Source organism: Homalodisca vitripennis, chromosome 6 (genome assembly GCF_021130785.1).
Source record: "Homalodisca vitripennis isolate AUS2020 chromosome 6, UT_GWSS_2.1, whole genome shotgun sequence".
Lineage (NCBI taxonomy): Eukaryota > Metazoa > Arthropoda > Insecta > Hemiptera > Cicadellidae > Homalodisca > Homalodisca vitripennis.
This window is the reverse complement of record NC_060212.1, coordinates 140,272,814-140,297,477: the sequence shown is the minus strand read 5'-3', so window position 1 is coordinate 140,297,477 and position 24,664 is coordinate 140,272,814. Positions and strand designations below refer to the sequence as shown.

Genomic DNA, 24,664 nt, shown 5'->3' with positions numbered 1-24,664 from the left:
TTATAAATATAGTAAATTGGCTAATTACTATTTTATAATATATAACTGGATAAAATTAAAAACACATGCACCAAGTACAGTAGATTAGCAACACTTCCTTTTGAAGAAGTCGAAAATTCATTAAATAGTTTAGTAATTCCAGTAGGTATATAAACACTTACACCCAGTTTGTTAACAACACATTCTGTAGATTAATATAGGCATAATCATATGTAAAATAGTATGGAATCCAGATACGATAATTTATGCTGTATAAGTGTACAATGTCAAACTATGTTATGAAAATCCAAATTCTAAAAAAAAAAACACTCTATTTTTATAGTGCAAGTTATAAAACTTCTCGTAAGCAAGTATTTTGTAGTCCATTTTAACTTTTAAAACTGTCTATCATATAATTAGATTCAATACTAAAGTAAATATCGTATGCTTACTGGAACAAAATTTTCTTAGGACCTGACTTTAAAAAGGTTTGTACTTTTAATTGATGATCGACTCAGATCAGTTTCTACTAACTAATTTTGTGTAATGATGTTAATAAATGTCCTTAAAATTTACAAGATAATGTTAAACATTTCAAATTTTTTTACTTACACTGAATATATAAATGATTAAAAAATAAATAACCAACAGGATAAATTAGACATCAATGGGATTTATTTTTAACATCCAGAAGGGATAATGATTGTTCGTAAAATTATTCGGGAGTTGATATATCTAAAATAGCTACAAGCTACTGATAAGCACACCTTTATATGGTGTTACTACAAAAGTCTTATTTCTTGGACTGGACGGAGTTGAGTTTAAAAGCTATAGTAAATGGTTTTACTAGTTATAGTTGCGTATTATGGATCAATGTATGTTTAATTCCTAAGCATTAGAATCTGTGATGTTAGCTTTAAGTGACAATTTAATATCATTAAATAAAACATTTTTTATGCAGAAATAATTCTAAATTAAAAAAACACACGGAATAACTTGAAAGTGTTTTTCATATACAGTGTGTTCCAAATTGTTGCTCACTGAAGAGATTTGGATAATATAAAAGATTAAAAAATTATAAATGGACAATTATGTGTGTAATGTTAAGAATATAAAAATCTATTTTAATTATAGGTTGCGTCGTTCACTCGCTAGCTCAAGAAACCATTTTTCGTCAAAGATTTTTAACTGTCAGAACTCTTTTATTAGTACCAGCAGTTAAATGTTTTACATTTAATCTACAGGAAAGTGTTTTCTAGTTTATAAATATTGTAATACAAAATTTCAAAGTCCAGTAATCTGATGGTTTACGTTAATTGTATAAATTGGTCCGTTAAATTTGTGAGGCATCTCTTATAGTTTCTAAGATACCTTCTGTGTACATAAAAACCCTATATATTATTTAAAACATTTTGATCAATACAATTTAAGGGTATCTTGTTTTCATATGATAAGTTTATTAAGTGAAAAATATATTTCCTAAACTTTATAAACACGGACAAATGCAACAACAAGAAACATCAATTCTCATTTTTCTAGACGTATCATTATTGTACACAGGTCCTCCATAGTAAGTACTGTACTCTGTTGTAGCCTACTGACAGTAACTGTCTCGTTTAAGGAACGCTTGCTTTTAAGTGGAACCCTAGAGGACCAATTAAGCGGCAATGTGGCCTTACAGAGCCCTTGTCGAGTCGCAGTTTTGAAGATGAAGTGGCCACATATCTTTGTAGTCTTGATGTTTTGTTTCCTCTCCTTTGTCTAGACACGATGGAAACTGTATATACTCCTACGAATTCACTAGTAAATAATTACAATATAATATTTCTCTAAGAGAAATTCATTATTCTATTATGATAAAAGTTACCTTTATATATTCAAATAAAGGTTTAAATAGCATTTATATACAAGGCTTATTATATTATAAGACGAAATCAACAGACTCACTAGTCAGGATTTACATCATAAAACTTGGTCCCCATGCAATCAGATTCGGCACCACCTATATATACAAGGTGTTTGAAAAGTCTGGGTACGGCTTAATATTTTACAAACCATAGCAGATAACATCTATAAACTTTGCACAGTGTTATATGGCCTTTTAAACTATTTTTCCTTGCTATTACCATGACATGCCAACTATAGGGGGACGGCCCACAGAGGGAAACATGGAAATCTTAAATAAAAGCATGGGTCGAGTGATGCCTCATTTTAAAGAGCTCACTTAGTAGAGTTGAATGACGCAAACCGCATCTCAAAAGGTTTATCCAATCATAAATGGCGGGTTGTTTTAGGTACACATTGTGAAGTACATTATGCGCTGCCATTTCTGACTGGATCGTCGTATTCTGATGCGACCTTATTACTCGACCCATGCTTTAATTTAAGATTTCCATGTTTTCCTCTGTGGGACGTCCCCCCATGGTTGGCAATAATTTACAAGGCCATATGACACTGTGCAAAGGTTATAGATGTTATCCGCTATGGTTTGTAAAATATTAAGCCGTAACCAGACTTTTCAAACACCTTGTATACACACACACACACACACACACACACACACACACACACACACACACACACACACACACACACACACACACACACACACACAGACACACACACATATATATATATATATATATTATATTACATACTATACATATTATATTTATATATATATATATATATATATCCATATACTAAATTTATACTACTGTGTCGTTCCATAATATAAATATAAAGTTGTTGTAGTTCTCTTTACGGAACAAAACTTGACAGACACGTGATTCGACGCAAGGGATGTCAGGATGAGGGCAGGCTGGGGTCGGTGGATCTATGTATAATGCGGAGAATAAAGTATAAAAAAATAAAATTAATAATAAATTTATATTTCTAATATATCTAATAACTACGCACTACCTGAATATGACATGCAATTTTGGAACAATTAATAAGTAAATCTTTTTACCTAGACATATTCATGTGAATTATTAAGTAAATCTGTTTGAATCGTGTTAGCATTGTAACATTTCAATCAATCGGAATTATTTGTATCGCTTTAGTTGCCTTACGTTTCATGTAGAATAAGTGCATGTCTCAAACCGTTAAAGTTATATACGTATATATATATATATATATATATATATATATATATATATATATATATATATATATATTTAGATATCCCAACTCTGCCAACATTGTTTAAGGTGACCTGGCCGTAGCCTTTTATTTAAAACTGATTTGAAAACCTGTGGTGTGAAAATAATTTGAATTTTTCATTTGGAAACATGTTATCTGCAGACTCTGCAAACCTCATTTATTTATACTAAATAATATTTCAATAATGATTCAAAAGTTAATATTTATAGCATTAAAAAATAATAAGAGTTTAGTTAATTAAGTGCTTTGTATACAACGTCAGCAAAACCTTTTATGGCTCGTAGAGCGGCATACTTCTAAGTTTGTCATAGAATAAGAAGAAAATTAAAAGATTTAGATTCAATAATAACATTTATGTACTCGCTAAACTAACTAAACCTTTATTATTTTTTTAATGCTATAAATCTTAACTTATTGCAAAAAATCACATATATGTGGCATAATGTCTCGATAAAAGTTTCATCTATAGACGCTAATATTTTTCCATGACATTTTATTTTCATACAAACAAGAATAAGATATATTACGGTGCACGTCCAACCATAGAATTTGCATAAGAGCCAGTAATGTCTATCAGTCAGTAGACTCTAAAATTCATCTTTTGTCTGCCAAGAGTATGTAAAAGTTGGTTTTATGTACGAATGTACATTTCAATTTCTGTTCACATGACATTAGGAAAAGAAATCAGCAATATAGTTTTAAAATTTTACATGCAAACTTATCGAATCCTGGTATGTCAATCAGGTGCGGCTTACTACTACCGTAAATAATTGCAAATGCTCTAAAGGACGGGGTTAAAGTGAAGTAAAAAAAAAAGAAAAAATAAGCAAAAATGTTTTGGAAAGCGAAACAGATTGTTAGTTTTCTTATCATGAACCTTCCTAAATTATCCTTAATCTACCAAATATTTCACATGTTTTATGTGAATAATAAAAGTTTGTAGAATTTCCTTAAACTGCACTTTAGGTAATATAGTAAACAAACTCAACCGCAGTACATTCTGGGGAGAACTCCCAGAAACTCGCCCGAGTGCACAATGGCAAGTAACACTACCTTGTCTCGTATTCCGCCGAGACTTTACCGTCTCAACACTGTTATCTCCTATGTTATCCACCTGCTCATTTGACATAAGCTTGCCTTAATTCACCTTTCACTCATATACAATTATATAAGATGTAGGTCAAATAATTCAATCAATCAATTCTTTAAACTCTAATAAAAATTACATAGTACAATGTATGTAACCAAAATAATATCAAATTTAACATACTATATAGAGAATTAAATTGAATGAAAATGAAAGTATATAGAATATTTACTCTTAATTTGTGACATGCACTTACTCAAAATATATATTTTGTGGGAGCACTTTATTGAATAAAAATGTATATGAATTTTTAACGTGAGGTCCATATTGCATGTTATTAAACTGCTAATAGCCTGTCCACACTATTCAAATCTTAAAATATCTTTAATACTGTCTTATAAAGTAAAATTCATCTTTTACCCACATTTAACTTTGCATATGTTAATGAATTTAACTTTTGTGCCATATTACATGATATAGCATATTATAAATATAAAGAAAATTTAGAAACACATCTTTTAATGTTGAAAATAAATTCACAAGTATATTTTGTTAAATAACATAAAGTGTGTAAAGTCCTGTTTATTGTAGATTAAAATAAATTAAAACTAAATCGGACTCTAATAAATATTAACACCGCCATGTTTTATAAACACCCGAGACTTGAGGTGAAAAGAACATCAAAGTAGAGAACTGAGATATCTTGTAAAGTTTTATCTTCGTACAAGATTTATGATCTGAAAACCTCCTGGGAAATTCTTGCTATCAGCTTTTTCTAGCCAGTCAACTATTTACAAACAAGTCTTTGGCGACTGTTCGTGTTATGAATAAGTTATTTTTCAACTTCATTTCCACCATAGGTACATGTTTTTTGACACTGAAAAGGATGCTTTCTTTATTTGTTAATAAACCGTTTTTGGTTAAATAAGAACCCCCTAGTTAAATACAAATTATGTGAAAATTGTATAGAGTTAGGCTAATGATTTCCCAATAGTTACGTGTACTATAGTAGTTATTTTTTATGATATTGTTTTTCCATATTCTTGGTGCTAAAGTAATATTTGGCATTCCTATAATGATTTTTTTCTTCATAAATAAGAATAAATATTTAATTAGCTAAAAATTGGAAAAGCTTACTTTAGTGGCTGGAAAAATGTATTTTTACGGCTGCCTACTTATATCTCTCTGAATGATACCTTGAGAGCAAAGTGACGTATAAACTTTAAAATGTTTCATGCAATTTCACTTACAAAAGGGGAGTTAATACTCAGTGGCACGTGTTCTGATTAAGGGTTAGTGCATATTCTTACATTGGTCTTATTGGTAACTATTATGGCAAATATAAAATAGTGAAATAAATACATTTGTAATCAAATCGAGTACAGACATATGAAATTAAACGAGTAGGTACCCTAACTACCCTAGCACATACAACGTTATCTATTGGTTACTTTATTTTAAAATCTTAGAGACCGAAATTTAAAACAAATTTCAATGTATCATGTGGCAAGTTACCTTATTAAATATTTATCTATAATTTTGCATGCAACTTCATTCCTACATAGATAAGAAGGTCGTCTGAAATGGTGTATCTCCAACCATGGAATTATAAAAAGCTTAAATGAAACCTACTTCTCAGTAGGCAGTGATAATTTCATTTTTGCTTTCCGCAGAGATATGACAATTTGTTCATTAATATTTGTATTTCTATTAATATCCATAGGACATCGGAAAAAATTAAATAACCTAGAGACTCATGATGCAACCTGTTACGCAATTATTATTATTAAAACCTTTTTCCAGTATTACCTACACCGGATCATTATTGTGTAGGCATTGCAAAGTAATCCTGGATATCTACTAAACTATGCCTTGTAAAAGCGTACAAATAATATTAAAAATGCAAAAATGAGTTTTTTGTTTTCCACCCGTACCTATGTAAACTATTCAACCGATTTTATTCAGATTTTAAAATAATATTCTTAGGGTCGCTGCTAAAAATTTAGGCCTCTTCTTATTTCGGAAACCGCTCTGGGCTACTCGCTACTGGTCTCTGAATCAGAGAATAATCCTATCTTGGTCTCTAAAGTTGAGAAATATTAATTGAAATAACTTGTTAAATATAATAAACTGTACTGTATAGTATTGTTTTATTACAGTACACCCATATGTTTTATTATTTAAAATCATTTTCAATTAGTTTAAATTTATAGGCTTGAAATGATACAGTAAGCTTGGTAGTAACAACACTCCTTATTTCAAACTTTCTGTAAATAAATTACAGAGTAAACAAATATCTGTATAACATAATTAAAAGTTTCAGTAAAAATATCCTTTTAACTATAGATTGTTAGTAATTATTAAGTGTGAGGTTCTTTTTCAGTTCTATAATGCTGATATAAAGGACAAAGTTACTATCTAACTTTTATTAAAAATTTAAAGGGCCATATTATATCACCTATCATAATTGTAATCTGACAAAAGTAGGTTTCTCTAAATATGTATAAATATTTTCTTAATCGAGAAAAAAGCCAAAATCAACTATGAAACAAAATTACTAACCGGTTATTAAAGTAATATTTCCATAAATAAAACCTCTCTACAGATTTTCTTGGTAATGGCAAAAATGCAAACTCAACATGCAATTATATTCTGACAATTCCCTGGAACCAAAAATGCTAATAAACGTGAGAATGATATAAATTACGGTGAAGCCGTGGGTAACTACAAGCAGTGCTTTGTCACACAAAGTAATCGAATTTTACTTTTAAATACTGGTATTAAACCTATCTTAGTTGTCTTTTGACACTACTCAGTAAATGCTTATTTTACCGTCTTAAAAACCCTGCTTATTAATACAGTAATTTAAATTGAAATCGGAAAATTTGGTAATAGATTATTTACTGCCATAATGCATAATCTTTACATTTGTCGATGTATATATAAATAAGGTTGATGATACCGCAGACGTATATATGTTGAGACTATATAAGCTATGAAAAATATAATATATTTTATAAAACCTATTACAATTTTAAATGTATTTCAGAAAAATAAATGTACAAACTTAGTCTGAAAACTAAGCTATATTTGTTTAATATTCAGGGATATTTACGCAGTACTTCGGGTACTATTAAGCAGATTTTGTTTTATATAGCTTAGTGTAGAAATAATACACTAATTGTGTGTGTGTGTGTGTGTGTGTGTGTGTTTGTGTGTGAGGGGGGAAATATACTAGAATCCATATTAATAATCTTGAATTCAATACCAAAAATAAATATGTATTGAGTTTATTACCTCCACGTCCCCCTCCACTAACTGTTTCGTCTGAAATCCACACTTCCACATACTTGACTCCTGGAATCCAAATCCGTGTGAAGTGGCACACATCCCAGAATGGGGAATAGAAATGTCACGTTGTTACCTGTCGGTGAACTTTGCTATTGATATTGATATGTGGAATGATTAATCCTCGTGCTGAAGACTTTAATTGTGGAATTAATAAAATTTTGTTTTATTGCTTAGCTTATGACAGAACTGTTCATTATACCTATTATAATTTTCATCATTATTTTCTTTTCTGATCGATAGCAAAGTTTCTAACCCGTGGGGCTGGAAAAGCTTTACTGCGATTAGGTACCTACACACGATGTCTCGAGAGCGAAATTAACTATAGACTTGAAATCTTTCATTATGCATTTCTACGCAAGAAGCACTAAGTTCGATCAAGGTGAATGTCACTCCAGATGACGTAACTGCGCGTTAGCGACATTTTTCTTATGGGTAACCATGATAGCAATAAATTTATAACATATATATCTGAAAATACAACAAGTTTAACAAACTAAGTAGAATGATGTGAAATTATATCATGAGTTACGTTTATTCATATTTTAGGACCCTTTGCGTTGTATTAACCTCCATTGCTCACCGATAACAATTATTATGTGTACACTGCTATGAATTCTAACACAAGTATACTAAGTTCTAACGTAGCTTACTGTTAAATATCCTAAAAATACATGTCTTCCATAAACATTTACATAAAACTTTATATCCCTATAGACAAGAATGTATTCTATGTTTTTGCATGGCCAAACATCGAATTGGATGAATGTCATTGAATTTATATGATTGTGTATCCATCAGTAGGATATTTCTATTATGAAATGAGTTTTATATTAGAAATTTTGCGTGCAGCCTAGGTAAAGAAGCCCTTTACGCGTTATTTAGTGTGGCGTGCACGATGTAATAGAAGGAGACCATGTAATAAATAATATAAAAGACCTGATTTTAATCCAAATCTTAAAACCCCACCCTCGGTTATAAGTCTAGCAAAGCAACCGCTGAACAGAACTTGGGCTGTAATTGTGTGATATTTATTACTTGTAAACACCTTAGTAAATCATTTATGACTGATGACGGTTTGTAATAACAAACGTGAATTTGATTACCTGTGCCTCTCTCTTCTCCATTCTTTCCTGCACAAGATTACTTTTTTCCCCAGCCTATTAAATAAGTTAGGTAGAGTATATAATTCTCTGTCTGGTTTTGAACTAACCTTACATTTATTAACATTCACGATCCAACTTAAGTAATCCACATTCTTCTTTAAACTTATCTTATGTCAAAGATGTTTTAATGCAAAACTGTATCAGTATTTTTCACTGTTATGTATTATACAACACAAATGTTTATACATTACAATTACGAAAGGTATTAATTTTAATAAGATTAAAAGATATTTAGATAAAGCTATATACGACTTTAGACTCTTCTATCATTATTCACAGGCATGATAATATACTCGATGGGGCAAGTTATACTTGTATTGAGGCCAGGAGCGGACACGAAAGGAAAGCTCGTCCCGAGGGAAATCAAGAGAGTCTATCAGAGAGAATATCGGAGTCAGAAGGACTACTTGGCCTGTTGCATGTCCTTGTCGTGTCGTACACAGCATTTTAATAAGTTATTTTAATGTAGAATATTTCGCTCTTAGATTGATTATTATTTAGCTTTTAAATTTACAAATTACAATAATATGAAACACTTTCCTGGTACATTATTCGTAGTGATTTAGTAGTAAACTATTACATAATAACATTAATGTTTAATGATTTTTATTTATTTTTTACTTAAAATATGTCTGCAAGTTCAGGAACATGTGTAACTACTGAACTGTATGATATATAATTTTCACTTGATAAACAAGGATCAATATGATATACAAATAACTTTTTCGTCAATAATTTTCGTGCAAAGTCCACGATGTTAATATAACTTGGATAACTCTCGGTCTTTCCTTAACTGGCCTCCCGAAGTACCGGCCTTTTTTCGAGTTAGGCCGTGGAGAAAAACATTTTTTCTATAGGATAAAATTTTCATTCACAATGTTGAGTTTGTTGGTTGATCACGGAAAAGATTAAGTTATTCTGTAAAGTTTATTAAGATAAATAGTCTTCAATGTTTGTAATCTACGTCGAATCTAAGATATTGCTGGTGCAATAGTTGACGGTCCGAATTCACAGATGCAAACTCACTTTTGGCGTTTCGTCTTATTTCTTTTAAATAAAATAAAATAATTGCATTTTGTTCCTACAAAATTTTAAATATAAAATTAAATTATTTTAACCGTCTTAATGTTATTGTTTATTTCTTAATAAACCACTATTATTAATTATTTATCTATTTTTAACTTATAAATTAGCAAAATGATTTTAGTAATAGTGTTTACGTTTATTTAAAGAATATTTCAATTTATTCAGTCTCTGTATACAAACACTAACGAAACAATACATGGTTAATTAAATTAATAAAAACAAATCTGAATTATAAAATAATTTCTTATATTTGTTACAAATACGAATCATGATTAGTGATTAAACTAATGAAATCCCTTCATATAGTATTTCTATCTTTGTGGTTACTGGAGAAGTGTAGGGAAAACTGTCCTAAAGGCCAATTTCTTTGAAATTACTTATTGGGGGAGGTACGCTATTCTTTAAGTTAAAAAAATACTTAAGATAAAACATATTTATATTTAAAACTAAATGGGGAAAACCATAAGGCGAAATTTAGTACAAAAATCTGTTAGAATATTTACAAAACTTTTATAGTAATAATTTTACGTTATTTGCAATAAATTGTTGTGATTAAACGTTTTGTGTAACACTACTTCACTTACTCATGGAACATTAATTCATAAATATTATTAATTATTAAGGTTTTTCATATTTTGTATAATTGTCACTTTGATACCTCATAGAATTCTCAACTGCCACAATTGGGAATGCTAGTCATAATGTTTATGTTGGGATATGAGTTGACTACAAGTTAAAATATGAATAAATTGAGAGGTTGGTCAAGAAATAACTTTGCGTTCTTTAACATAAACTCAGTTTGGTGCGTACACCCTGAATCAACTCAAATACTGGCTACTCAAAATTTTAAGGGCAAAACTCATTACCAAGAATTACAGATTTAATCTTTATCTTTAGATTTTTTATCTTTGGACTAGAAGTTTTCGAAGCTTCTAGTAATGACATTGTAAGTGGTTTAAAATAGCATGATTTAAAATTAATACATCCTTACGTGTTACAGATCTTACAAGTAAAGTTATTAGCAGATGGTAAACACTAATGTAACATTTTAAACTAAACATAACTACATTTAAATTATATAACATTTAGCTGAACTTACATAAAATCATTAAAAACACGATAACAAAACCGAAAGGAATATTGGTAATGAATGTTATTCTAAATAAGATTTGTTACGCTCATCATTATTGTTGCTAGAACTGTTAAACTTATAACTAAAATTGATACTAAAAACATATTTTAGGTTTTATGATATCTCTACTGCAGTGATGTATTTATTCAATCCATAAAACATATATTAAATACGGGTTTCGAGATTATTAAACTTAAAACATAGTTGTTCGATGAAATGCACTGATATTAGTTCATAGGTACATAAATAATTACAGCTTTCGAGTTGTGGTTTAAAGTTACATAACTTATAATATACAGTTCGGTAGAGATTACAAATACTTGAGACGTATAGGAGACGGTAATGGTAGAGAAGGACTTTTAAATCTGAAAAATGGTAAGCTTAATAAGATGCTCCATATATTTCCGGGTATTGATCCCTGATAAGGGTTCCATACTGGCCTATACACCTGACATAGGAATTGTATTCAGGAGATCGCGTTAAGTAGAATATCATGAGCGATTAAAATTTATTAGATATTGATAATGAAGCCTAAATCTTCCCTAACCAAAAATCACAATTTTTTCCTATAGAACATAATTGTTCCACAGTATAACCTCATCTTGTAAATCTGTATGTCTAATCTATTCATTCTTCCGTTTGAATGCATTTTCAGATGATGAACTCGTGAGCCAGTCTTAGTCAGGTAGATTCTCGTCTGTTTTATCACTGAAATTATAAAAGAACTGTGAGGGCAGGAAGAATAGGAAGCTCTAGGAATGGACTGAAAAATCGCTGTCACTTCGTGTATTTAAAACAATTTGTAATTAATAAAATAGTACTACGTGTTAAGGCAAGCCACGGCTCGTACCAGATCTAGTTGTAAAGAAATTGTAATCTATAAAAATATTCATGTACCTTGGTATACTTGGTGGGGATTACTATTTGTAAAAATATTTTTGTTCACAGTTTAATAAAATTATCCTGATTGGTACTAGTAACAAGAATCAAAGCAATAATTAAAAAAATTTCAAAACTTAAATTATAAAATTAGATATAATTAAGTAAACAACAACGCATTGTTTCACAAAATACGAGGTTTATGTCGTTGGCCATAACGTGCCAGTAATGCGCTGCCATCAGAGTTTGTCTTGGCAACCTATTGTTGGACTTACTGCAATTTGTTCACGTAAGTCTCCCATCAGTCTTGGGCTTGAGGTTTCACTATGCGTCATTCAGCTGTCTCTTAAAACGGATAAGAAATTATCACTTTAGCTACTTTCCCTTCAACACATTTGTCTTGAACATTGTAAGTATATATCTCGCACGGTTAAAGTTATTTTATGTCCACAAATAATAGAATAAGTGCTAATATCTATAAAAGGTTGTGATCTTTATGTTACCAACATGTTTGATACAATCATTACGAACTATAACTCTTATAAATTTATCTTATAACACATATTATTGACACATATTGCTTTTATAAATTTCTTATAATTTTTGCTATCAATAACACATAATTATTATTCATAACTATGCAAAGTTTAAATTTATATATGGAATTAAAAATCCAGTAACTCATATTAATTTTTACCATATTTTTATAATAAAAAAATAGACATTCGTCATTGTCTTTGAGATAAAACTTGACTGGATTGTAGGTTCTCTGCTCGTATTGATAGTTTCGGATGAACTGTAGAGTTTACCGTATATCAGGCAGACGGATCAGTCTCCTGGCTACAGTAAAGTTAGACGGACTCGGGCACTTCCGGTGATTTAGGACATCAAAGGGCTCGTTGGTGCCATTGTTACCCTACACAACTGTAAAACATTAATGGATTATCCTAGAGCTGTGTTTATAGAAATATATTTAAATGTAACTAACCCTCAGTGTTAAGTATTATTGCGTTAAATAACTTCTTTTTTATTGCCTAATATGAAAAGGCTACTTTTATTGAACAATAATTATGTATATATTTTTTATGCAATTTATACTCTATATTCGCCTTTATTTTACTAAACTGTATATACTGCATTAATTCTATAATTCTTTCTGCGGCCTAGTGCCTACAATACCATTCCTTACTGGATTAAAATATTCACGTACACTGACAGACCAATGAACTATTGTTTCACGAATCAGCTGTTTACTGTACACTCACCAACCAATCACAACGGTTGACTTATCAAGGCTCCGTGTTGTTACCCACCTTGCAAGCGACGGCACGCTTGACCAGTACACTAAAAATCCCGCCTGGGGCACGTGCACTCTCAGCCACTGCTGACCATACTTACTCAACACGTGACTTTATGCCCCATGTGTTACTCTCTCATTTAAATATTAGTTTTTATCTCTATTTGTTGCACATTTACATTAACATTAAAGTCAGTGCTCTGGATTGGCAATCTCTACCAGAACGTCTCTGTTCCCGGACACCCGCGTCTACCGTGCTCTACAGGACTGGCCACAGTGTTATGAACTATTCGTTTGCGGTCGTATTGTGCGTGAGTGAATCCGTGAAGGACATCTTCCGTCTTCACGCCTGCCTACAAGACAGCAGCCTATTTCCACACTTCCTGATCACAACCTGGCCCTCAACAACAGCAGACTACGGTTACCCCTCATGAAAACAAAGGTAACTGTTTATTTTCTGCACTTTATTTGAATATGCACTGTTCATAAACTCATTATGTGTAACCTGGTGAATTATTGTTAAAATCAGTGTGTTCGGCGTCTTCACTGCCTAGTGTGAAGTGGTCCTTCTTAATCGAGCCTCTAAAATCTTGTTTCACGGTTCTCATAACCAAAATCCATTCTTTTCACTCAGTATTATCGAACAAAACATTATTAACAATATAATTTAATATGAACTGTTCTTTCTACAAATCCTATGTTTATAATTCAATAGAGATAAAATGACAGATATATGGTTTATTTTTTATTATTCGGTAGCAAAATATTATAGATAGTAACAATAAAAGACTCTGATATCGTGTAACCAATAAGCTATGAAAGCATATTTCAGTAAATTGAAGTTATCCAGATGATTGATAATTCGTATTTTAATATTTATTCATGGATGAAAATATGTTTTAAAATCTTCAATAACTTGTATGGCACTTATGCAAATTAAATGAATATAAATATAAGTCATTTGATACGTATTTGCTATTCCGATCAAATGCTAGTTTGGTTATATATGTAAAAGAAACAAGAAAAAACAAAATAATCGAATCATGAAAAGTAAGGGTTCTGTGGTATAATGGTAGCATATTCACCCGGCAAGTGAGATCCGGGTTCGAGTCCCAGCGGAGCAAGTAATTTTTGTGATTCAATGTTTATTGAAATTTTATATATATATATATATATATATATATATATATATCTGATCTTTACTCCACCCAAGGTGTTAATAGCTGTTGTTACCTGAAAGTATAGGCCGTTTTAGAAAGGAAATTACTACAGTGTGAGAAGGTTGAGCATCATCTGATAAAAATTATTATAAGAATCAGATGTTTCCCATTGTAGTGTTTAGAGTTACCTTTTAACTCAAATGAATCAAATTATGTTCTACGCATGCCTTTGAAATTCATTGTTTTTTTTTTAAAAAAAAACCTTCTACCTAGAGTCAAATTCAGTTGCCATTCACACTCACTTCACATAATAATACAAAATTACACGTTGTCACCCCAGGTAACATGTGTTTTGAGGTACTTTCTACCTCAATTGATTGTTATTGTGTTCTATGTATGGCTTTAAATCTTTTATTTTTCTACAACTAATCTTCAACCTAGAGTCACAGTTGATTGCCATTCGTATTCCCGTCACATACTAATACAATAAGTACACGTTGTCGCCCCAGGGAACATGTGTTTTGAGGTACCCTCTCCCTCAAGGGATTATTATTGTGTGCTACGTATGACGTTATATATTTTATTTTTCTAGAACTAATCTTCAACTTAGAGTCACAGTTGACAGTCATTCACAGTCCCATCCCGTAATAATACAATAGGTACACGTTTTCGCCCCAGTAAACAGGTGTTTATAGGTACCTTCTCCCACAAGTGATTGTTATTGTGTGCTACGTAAGCCTTAAATTTTTTTAAATTTCTAAAACAAATCTACAACCTATTATTACAGAGTATTAGTAGTACACGTGGTCTTCTTAGGGAACATGTGTTTAGAGGTTCTTTATACCTCAAGTGATTTTCAAGTGATTGATATTGAGTACTGTTTACAACCAGCAATCACATGTAATAACGTGCGTTTTCTTAATTAAATTAGTAGTATTTGCTACCGTAATGTTTACCTACAACTGACATATGACATGTCTTACTTTTCTGTATAAAGTTTAGTGTTACAAAATTAATTTAAAAATATTATTTATTTAAAATTTTAATACTCTCTATAAGCAAAACATTTTCAAAAATTTTAATATTTTGTTTTATTAGTTCAATAAACTCTACTGGATACCAGCAGCTATTGCCGTTCTTATTTACTTAGGCCGTACGGATTTTACAGAGGAAGGTTCTTATTAAATTAGAGTTACCAAACAATTCTAATGCTGCCGCGTGAAAAACAATGAGGCCTAGCGAATTTACACCTTAAACCGATTGTCGGTTGCTTGTTATTCAGGTGCGAGAGTGGCGCAGTGCGGTGGCGACATCTGCATTGCTCTCATGACCCGAGAGGCGTTGGTAGGGAAACAATATCATATCGAACAATGTTGCATTATTGTGAAGGTAATAATAGAAGCACTGTTATATAAAAAACTAGGTTCAGTTTTTTTTAAACAGTATTGCAATTTTCAAAAACGAAAAGACTTATTGTGTAGCATGAAATATATATAAAAGCACGTATTTGTATTCTATAGTAGATTGCATAATATTTTATTATCCAATATGTTTCATTTAACTGGAAGTTTAAACAATAACTTGACCACTTTTACATAGTATAATTACATACAGGCTATATTTATTTTTTTATTTCTTTTTATAAGTATCTAACTAGTTCGAAAATTACGGAAGTCATAGTTCACGTCACCCATGTTGAAAAACTTTGTAACATCATCCTCATAACAAGTTATTCAGTTTTATCCCTATTAAATGTTTAAAGATAAATTTTAATTATTTGTCTAAGACCAGTTTTGTGCAAATTGTGAGCATCATCAATATGGTGCCTTTAAAAGCAATTTAGAATCATGTATTTAGGTGTAAAAAGTGTTAAGCAAGTAATGTATTTTCCGGGTACCAAATAATACATACTTTATTTGAAAGTGATACATTACTTACAATAATTATTACTAGGAACACCAATTTCATTGAACACATACAATTCATGTCATTTGTACAGTATATACTAAAGCATTAATGAAATTCAACACTCAATTTTGTAATAAGGTTTTTTTTCATCAATATACTCCATTTCGTGTACTATTATAAAAATATGACAATGTATTATATGGGTATTAGCAATCCGAACAATAAAATACTAATAGCAAATATTTTACCAATATAATTTATTGTAATATAGAATAAATATAATATTTTATCAAATTTTATGGGTGTACAGAAGATACAGTATGAAGCTCTTGACTGAAAAGTTACATCTTAGAATGATTGGAAAGTTACATGCAATAATTTTATAAAGTTACGAGTAAAAGTATAACAGCTTGGAAAATATATGAGTTCTTGAGGTTCATCGAATTTTAACTCTGCATTAGACGTTTGGGGACATTATGTCCCTAGAAATCCCTTCTAGATGCAAATCTCCTTAGCTATTGTTACCTGAAAGTATAGGCCATTTTAGACAAGAAATCACTATAGTGTGAGAAGGTTAAGCATCATCTGATAAAAAGTATTTTAAGAATCAGACGTTTCCCATGGTTTTGTTTAGAGATACCATCTAATTAATTCAAATGAATAAAATTGTGTGCTACGCGTGCCTTTGAAATTCTATGTTTTTTTTTTTTTTTTTAACAAATCTTCATCCTAGTGTCAAATTCCGTTTAAATTACGTTTCTGTGTAAAGTTAAGTGCTATAAAATCAATTTAAATTATATTTTATTAATTTTCTTAAAACAGTACACATGTTTTATACCACATGAATATTAGTTCCAAAATAATCTATCTGTAAACTAACAAATAAAAATAGTTTGGGTATTCAATCAAAAGACACCTTATATTACGTAAACTAAAACAAATATTTCAGTAAAATATTTCTGTTATCAGTATTATAAACCGCTCTTGCAACCTTTATTATTAGTTACTGTATAACCTCACGCCATATGTTAATACAATAACTGCTCACGGTGGCCCTTGTCAACAGGTGTTTTCAAGTACCTTCCCCGTTAATCACTTTTTATTGTGTACTGCTCATAAAAGCAAACACATGAAATAATGTATGATTACGAGTGTATTAGTTGATTTATATTCACAGTCACGGAATTTGTTAATAACTTTCACCACATGTGCACACGTGTGTGCTTTCCCAGGATTTTCAATTGGCCCCTTGTCGAAATCTTTGCTGGCAATAACGTAGAAAAGCCCAGGTAGAGGTTCTCCACACGCCGAACACCCTTTAATAGGTTGCCGGTCACATTTTACTACCTATGTTACTCCTCACGGTGCACACTGTGTTCTGGATAAACGTACAGCTACTAAACATTAATGCCGATTCCCACTACAAATCACAAACCTCCAACCGAGAAGGACACTCCTCTCATGATTGTACGTACAAGTGTCTTTGCGGGCCCACGACATCAGGCACAAAGCTCCAGACCATAAAAGTGAACTATAGAGGCCCTAGAGGACTTGACGGCCCCATCCCCTGCGGCCCCATCCTGGTGGGGAATCACCTCCAACCAAATCATTCAGTTGTAAGCAATACACGATTGCTCTGAATTAGCGCGGCTACTATTATGTGCTAACTACGACTGACTCAGAGACACGAACCAGCTCCAAGAATCCATTTGGCTTGTTGGTTAACTTCACAAAACCTAGGAAAACGTAACAAGCCTTTCTCCATATGGGAAGGTCATACACCAGAGCGCAACTAACCTTGCTAAATATATTACTGTCATGGAACTAAACGACTAGCTGATCCCATTCTAGGCCTGAAGCCACTAAAATGTGTCCGCTTTCACACTGGGGTATAAGGAATAACTTTGGCTTGAAAGCTAGTTTGGGCCTTGAAACTGAAATTTAGACCCATAACGAACGAAAGATGCTGCAGCCGAGCTGACGTACCGCTTCAGCGCACCACTAAGAGCTCCTATATCTGCATGAGAACCTAACCAGTTATGTTTTTCCTAACGTCCAGATTCCTCACACCGATATTCGTTTTTGCACTACACCCAAATTAGAGAGCACGCATCGTACTGAAGACCTTGAAAAGCATCGATCAGTTGAGTAATCGGCCTTAGTGGGCATGATATTACTTCCTGAGTGATACGTATTGTATTGTATTAGCAGGTAACATCATCTCGAATATCCACCAAGTAACATTCCATTATACTTTAAGTAGATACACACGTAGTCTAAACACATTGTAACGTATGCATTATACCTGGGTGTACACAGGACACAATAACAAGCACTTCAGGGAGAAGGTGCCTCTAAACACCTGTTCCCGTGGGCGACAACGTGCTCTTATTTTATTAGTACGTGACGTGACTGGCAATATTAACCAACTAATATTCCAAGTTCCAAGAGAAGTTTAATAAACATAATTATTCCACCAAAATATTTGCTTTCTTAGACCTATCGCGTAATACAAAACTCATAATCTTAAGATGTTAAATAATTCAACCATTTTAAGCAATTGAAAAGTTATTCTAAAGAATGTTTGACATACACACTAATATAGCATTATATTCAGTAAAGTTATTGATTTTTGTAGTGTTATATCAATATCGTAAGATGAGATTTCGAAAGTACGCAACGTTGAAAATGGGATTGTCCAGTGTATTCTTCAGAAAAGTTAATGTAAACTATCTGTACATTTAACAAACTTAAACTGCTATGTGATATAATAATAACATTTTTAGACAGCAGTACTTTTCCTAGACTTCTAAAATATATAGCTTATTATGGACAAACTGTAACATTTAATTAGAAACCCACAATTTATCCATAAAGTGGCCTATTCAATTCAGTTCTATTTTAGTATTCAGTTCTATTATATACAAACAATAATGTACAGGAGATGTAATAACGTGCAATTTTTGTTTGTACTCATTGAAACGGGAAACACGTGCTCAACAGTGTTCTAAATTAATAAATATTCAGATTCCGTGCCAAATAATGGTAAATTCTATAAAATATATTGCTTTAAACACAAAATTATAAACATAATATTTGTAACAAATTCAATTTCATGCAAGTTCTTTGTTGATGATAAAAAATGGCTTAACATTTTATTCACTAACTGTTGCCCACGGATATTTACGTAGCCTACTCAGTAACATTTTTACATCAGGTACATATATTCATTACATATGATTCTCCTAACCAATCCTCCTGATCAGAGATTAAGGGAAATTGCAGCTACCTCTTATATCAAGTTTTCAAGTTTAAGGGCATTTTTTGATCAAACAACAGAATTTTTATTGTTGTACTGATCAAGACTATGCGCACATAGATGTCGGAAAGGTAATTTCAGTCAAAAAGTGTACTTTCAGCTCTTGAACTTTATTTCCTGTCTAAGGTAACTCCACTTATATAGTTTAACATCTTGATGTACAAATGAAGTAAATATATTCCTGTCTTGGAAAAAACTGTGAAGTACAACAAAATAATAACAAAAAGTAGGCGACATTTGCTGTGTTAGTAGCATGCTCACCCTGCAAGTGAGACATCCGGGAATTTTTATTTCAACTAGACTCCATTTCCTTCTATTGATACTGCTCATTATCATGGGTCAATAGCATGTTTGAAGATGTTATAAAGCAGAATAAGGAGGAGAGTCGGTAAAGTATAATAACGATATTATTGATAAAAATAGTAATTAACACATACAGGATTTGTACCCAAGCTGTCTGTAGTGCAAATATAGGTCGGATTCTTTATTCCTTAACCAGCTCTTCCAAATTTACTTATTAAGTTCATGCATAATTTCAAAATAATATCCTATCATATGGTTTACGTTGTAAGAGTTTCGGTAATTTTCGGAGTACCTTGTTGGGACATATAAACCAAGGCTGAAATTGTTAACAGCTGTTTAGTGTCAGTTAAATTTTGATTGTAAAAGCATAAATGTAAAGGTATTGTAGGAAACTTGTTCTCTATTTCTTCTCATATTACATTCATCGGAATACAATGATTATTTAAAGAATACATGTATCCATATTAGTATGGTAATTCACACACTTAGCGCTTAGCAACCGATTTAGCTATTCATTTTTATTTACAAAAATACTATTCTTACATATTAATTTTTTTACAGAACGATAGTTTTTTCAGTAAATCATTTTAACATAAAATAAAATTCCAAATTCGTAATAATAAATACAAATTGTGATTAATTCAGTAAACGCCTAATAGTTTTTACATGTAGAAGAGTAAGGGTCTTTTGTACTAAAATAAAAAAAAAATTCGCCCCTTCTTCAATTTATAAGCTGGAACAACTGCAGTGCGTATCGGAAAGCGTTGCGTGGCAACAATGATTACATTTTAGGTGCTCCAAGTGAATAAAATTCTAGTAATCACGATGGCGTGGGATTGGAACCAACACCCGGGAGCATACGACGTAGGTTATGATCCTTATGGTTATGGTTGGTATCCTGAAGAACCAACAGAAACTGAAGAAGAGAAACAGCAAAGAGAAAAGGAGGAGAAAGAGCGCATAGAGGCGATACAAGCGAACAGGCTGTTTTTGAAGAAGGTGAAGAAACAATGTGTACTTGAAGACTTTGTTGATTTGCAAAGGTATAAACTCTTCCTTTTCGAAGTAATGATAGAGACTCTGGAGGTGAAGGGAGCGAGTACCTTAGGGATACTGTCGGAGAACGAGGAATCCCGGATTGCAGCTAAAGTTCAGTTCCTTAACTCTTCTTTCATAGAAATATACGAAAATCCGGTAAGATGATAAACAAAGACTTTATTATTAAGATTATTTGATTAATAAATGTAATAATTGAAGACAAACATGTGAATTTAACAATGCAACATCTTCGTTTAACACTTCGTTCTTCACCGCTTTTAATAAAGAACTATCAAATAATGGAACAAAATTTGGTGGGAAGTTTAATATATTTTGTTCAAGCTTAAGAATTCAATTAAAAAGTGATTTGCGTTAAAATATGCATACTTTACTGCTACGACTGTTCAATATATGTTTTCCTTTATCTGACAGCAATTTTAATTTGGTTGGACGATGCTAAGGAAATAAAGTATTTTGCTAGTTAATCACGTACTACGAATGTTTCAAATGTTTCCTTTTTTATTGAGCCTCATTTATATTAGAGAAAAGAATATTTACTTGAAATTAAATTATAAAACTTATTTTATTTGTGTTTTAAAGGAAAGTTAAATTTTTAGTTCAATTTCATAAAAAAAAAAAATCTAAATATCTAACAATGACTTGGATTTTTCTTGTAAGTCTACTTTTATTTGAAATTACTGAACTACTAGTAAACAATCTTTAATGTGGTTTGGGAAATAATTCTTCTGTTTATCTACCCACATTAATATAATTATGTTAAAAAAAGACACTAAAACTAATAAATAATTATGTAAAAGGATTTTGTGAAACTTGCCAATCTCTTTAAAATTTAACTAGAAAGATGATATAAAACCATTGTATTGTATTTGGCATACTTCGCCGGTTTATTTTGAAATTATTACTCCGAATTTTAAAACATTTCAATCTGAAAACATAGTTTTGTTTCAGATCGAAAGACCACTAAACCTAGAAGAGACACAGCACACTGATTATTTCCAAAATCTCTCGGAAACCAAACGGAAAGATATTTTTGCTTCATCTGAAGGTAATGGGGTTGGTACTTCTCAAGAAGATGAACGCGATCAAGATTTTCCAGTATCCAGGTGGGAAAATGCATCTGGTACGTTCTGTACTTTTATTAATTATTTACAGTTGTATGAAATAAATTAGTATTACGTAAATACAATCTGCTAGGTACAGATATTATGTCCAGGACAAATATTACTTACAGTTTTTGTGCACTGGCTTTGATGCCTTTGTATGAAAATGTATACATAAGACTGATTCCTGAACACTTCATTGTTAAAATCGCAAGATTATGAATAATTTACCATAAAAAATACTTTGACTCCTTAACTTAATTTCACTGTATTCTGATGTTCTTGCAAAGCTGATAACTCAGATTTGTACTAAGAATGTTAACTATGAAATAAATGTTTCCATTAACACGAGATCTTTAATAATAAACACTCCCCACTTTAACACCAGATACAACCATAAATCAATTACCTTTAATCTGAGACATAAAATAATAAAATAAATATAAAATGAATGATTACCATAATGGTAATCACGTGTCACTGAACTACTAGTTTCATTCACAACAAAAAAAAGTTAAGAATATAGTTACTTTTATCAAGCGTTGTATAATACATAACCCAGCAATGTATATAAAATGGAGTTCATCTTGTTTATTGCTTCAACCTACCATCCTAAACTATATAATAGGTAGTAAAAAATATGTATTACATTTACGACAAATTATTTTAGCATTTTACCGATTTATCTATTTTTCGAATTATTCTGAACCCCAAAGACAATATTGGTACAGAATAAATGATTCAGTAATTGTTTAAGAACAATTTTAAATCGATATTACTGATTTGTAATATTATTCCTCGAGTCATTTTAAAATAGTAACTTATTAAATAAATAAAATCTATTCCAACTCTACGAAAGATTGCATGACACTATTTCGTGTTCCAGGGAAATCTTTCTTGTTTTCGAAGACAGCGTTGGAACTGATACAGGATCTAGAGCGGTACCCAGTGGTAGTACAAGTTTTGCGTTGTAACGAGGATTCGACAACGTGCGATCCTGTAGGATATGCGAGAGTACGTCTACCGGATGATTTCAGTATCTCCATCATTCAGTCCTGCAAGGAGGGCGTCATCCTGCCAGTAACCACCGTCCACAAGGAGACTAGTGACATTGTGAATGTCTTTAGTGTTAAAAAAGGCCAATTAGAATTATACTGCCGTCTGTCGTGTTTTGGTCCTGTAATTAGCACCTCTTTCCAGTCCATCGACGACTACCGCCAATACGTTTTCAAACCCAGTGCTATGGAGACGACCAGCAAGTCAGAGGAAGGTGACTCTGAAGCCAATAAACGAAGCGAGGTTTTGAAACCGATAGTTGCAGAGGAGGAAAAAACTGTCGGAATTACAGTTCTAAGACAACTTGACCATACTTTCCAGCTACCTGTATTGTGGAAATCATGTATCCAAGAGAGTGAGGATGCAGAGACAAAAAAGGAAAGGAAATGTGGCTGCAAAACAAAAAGTGCAAAAAATACTAAGACTGTGCCAGAAATATCCACGTTACAGTTACCACAATCAAGTAAAACTGACTTGTGCCGAGATGTACTACCTCCTACTGATCAAACCGACCTCAGGAAGTTTGGTAAGAACCAGTGTGACTGGCACAACCTAGTTAGCTTGGAAATAAAAAACAGCCCAGGAGGAAATTGTGGATGTTTAGATGAGCGGCCACAGGAGATTCGAAAAGAGACTACTGACGTAGAAAAAGATCCTTCTCGTGTATTAAAATTGGAAAGGTCTAGTCGGGTGGTAACAGGTATAGGTATAAAGCTGGAGAGAGAAGACTGTGGATGTGACTGCCCATTAGTGAAAGACACCTTGAGACAGAAAAAATTGTTTTTAATATGATTATGTTCCATTACAAAACTTAATGAATTAAAACTATCAATAAACTATGTGCCAGGTAATAAAACTTAAAATAAAGAAACACGCACATAAAATTATAGAAGGCTGGTTTCTTTTGTGCACTGATAAAATAATTTATACTCACTACTGCAATAAAAGGATGATTATCAATTTAGATACGACAAACGTGTTTTCTAAAATATTGTTACTTCTTGTTTTAGAGTGTTGAATACTTGCACTTTTACAGCAGGTGGTTTGATCTCCGTGTTTGATAGAATATGTTTCAATTGGATGGTTTTTCGTAATTTGTGAGGAAATGTGCTTTACTATTTTTTCAACTTAGGAGTTTTTTGAGCTTATAATAATCATCTAAAATGTCCTATGTAATGGCTTCATTTAGGGTCTATATATGAATTAATACTTTAAATTTGTATTAGAGATGTAGCCTCAAAATTTTTTTGATAAATATATATATATATATACAATAATAAACCTTTTTAACACTTTTTGATCGTTTTTATTTTCGTACAATGTACATTTCAAACTCTAGGAATTCATCTTCAGGTACTATTAGTTTGAGTTAAATTAAGAAAATATATAATTATAATCAAATTTTCACATGTTTTAACTACCTTGGTGTCTAAATTTGTTGTTTTTAATTTTATGTTGGTCAATATATATTGTTTAAAAGTCTATCGAATAATAAATTTGTTGTTAGAAAATCTTTGACATGAAATAATATATTATGAATATTTTGGCAATTTTGTTAAATTAAAAATGTTCTAAAGTTGACAATAGGTGACTTTTTTGCATGTGTGTAACATTTCAAGA

General features: G+C 31.5%; 1 protein-coding gene across 1 annotated transcript; it reads left to right on the top strand.

Annotated features, from left to right (window-relative positions):
• Positions 1 to 20,610: 20,610 nt before the first annotated feature.
• Positions 20,611 to 23,926, top strand: LOC124365273. Its single transcript, XM_046821234.1, has 3 exons — positions 20,611 to 21,023; positions 21,837 to 22,008; positions 22,875 to 23,926. The coding sequence occupies exons 1-3, from the start codon at positions 20,655 to 20,657 to the stop codon at positions 23,834 to 23,836; spliced, it is 1,503 nt and encodes a 500-aa protein (XP_046677190.1). The 5' UTR covers positions 20,611 to 20,654; the 3' UTR covers positions 23,837 to 23,926.
• The last annotated feature ends 738 nt before the right edge of the window (positions 23,927 to 24,664 follow it).

Excerpts from the sequence above, each read along its gene's own strand:
- LOC124365273 (XM_046821234.1), top strand. The coding sequence starts at position 20,655 with ATGGCGTGGGATTGGAACCAACACCCGGGAGCATACGACGTAGGTTAT. Across the intron at positions 21,024-21,836 it reads TAGAAATATACGAAAATCCG|ATCGAAAGACCACTAAACCT; the intron begins GTAAGATGATAA and ends GTTTTGTTTCAG. Across the intron at positions 22,009-22,874 it reads CAGGTGGGAAAATGCATCTG|GGAAATCTTTCTTGTTTTCG; the intron begins GTACGTTCTGTA and ends TTCGTGTTCCAG.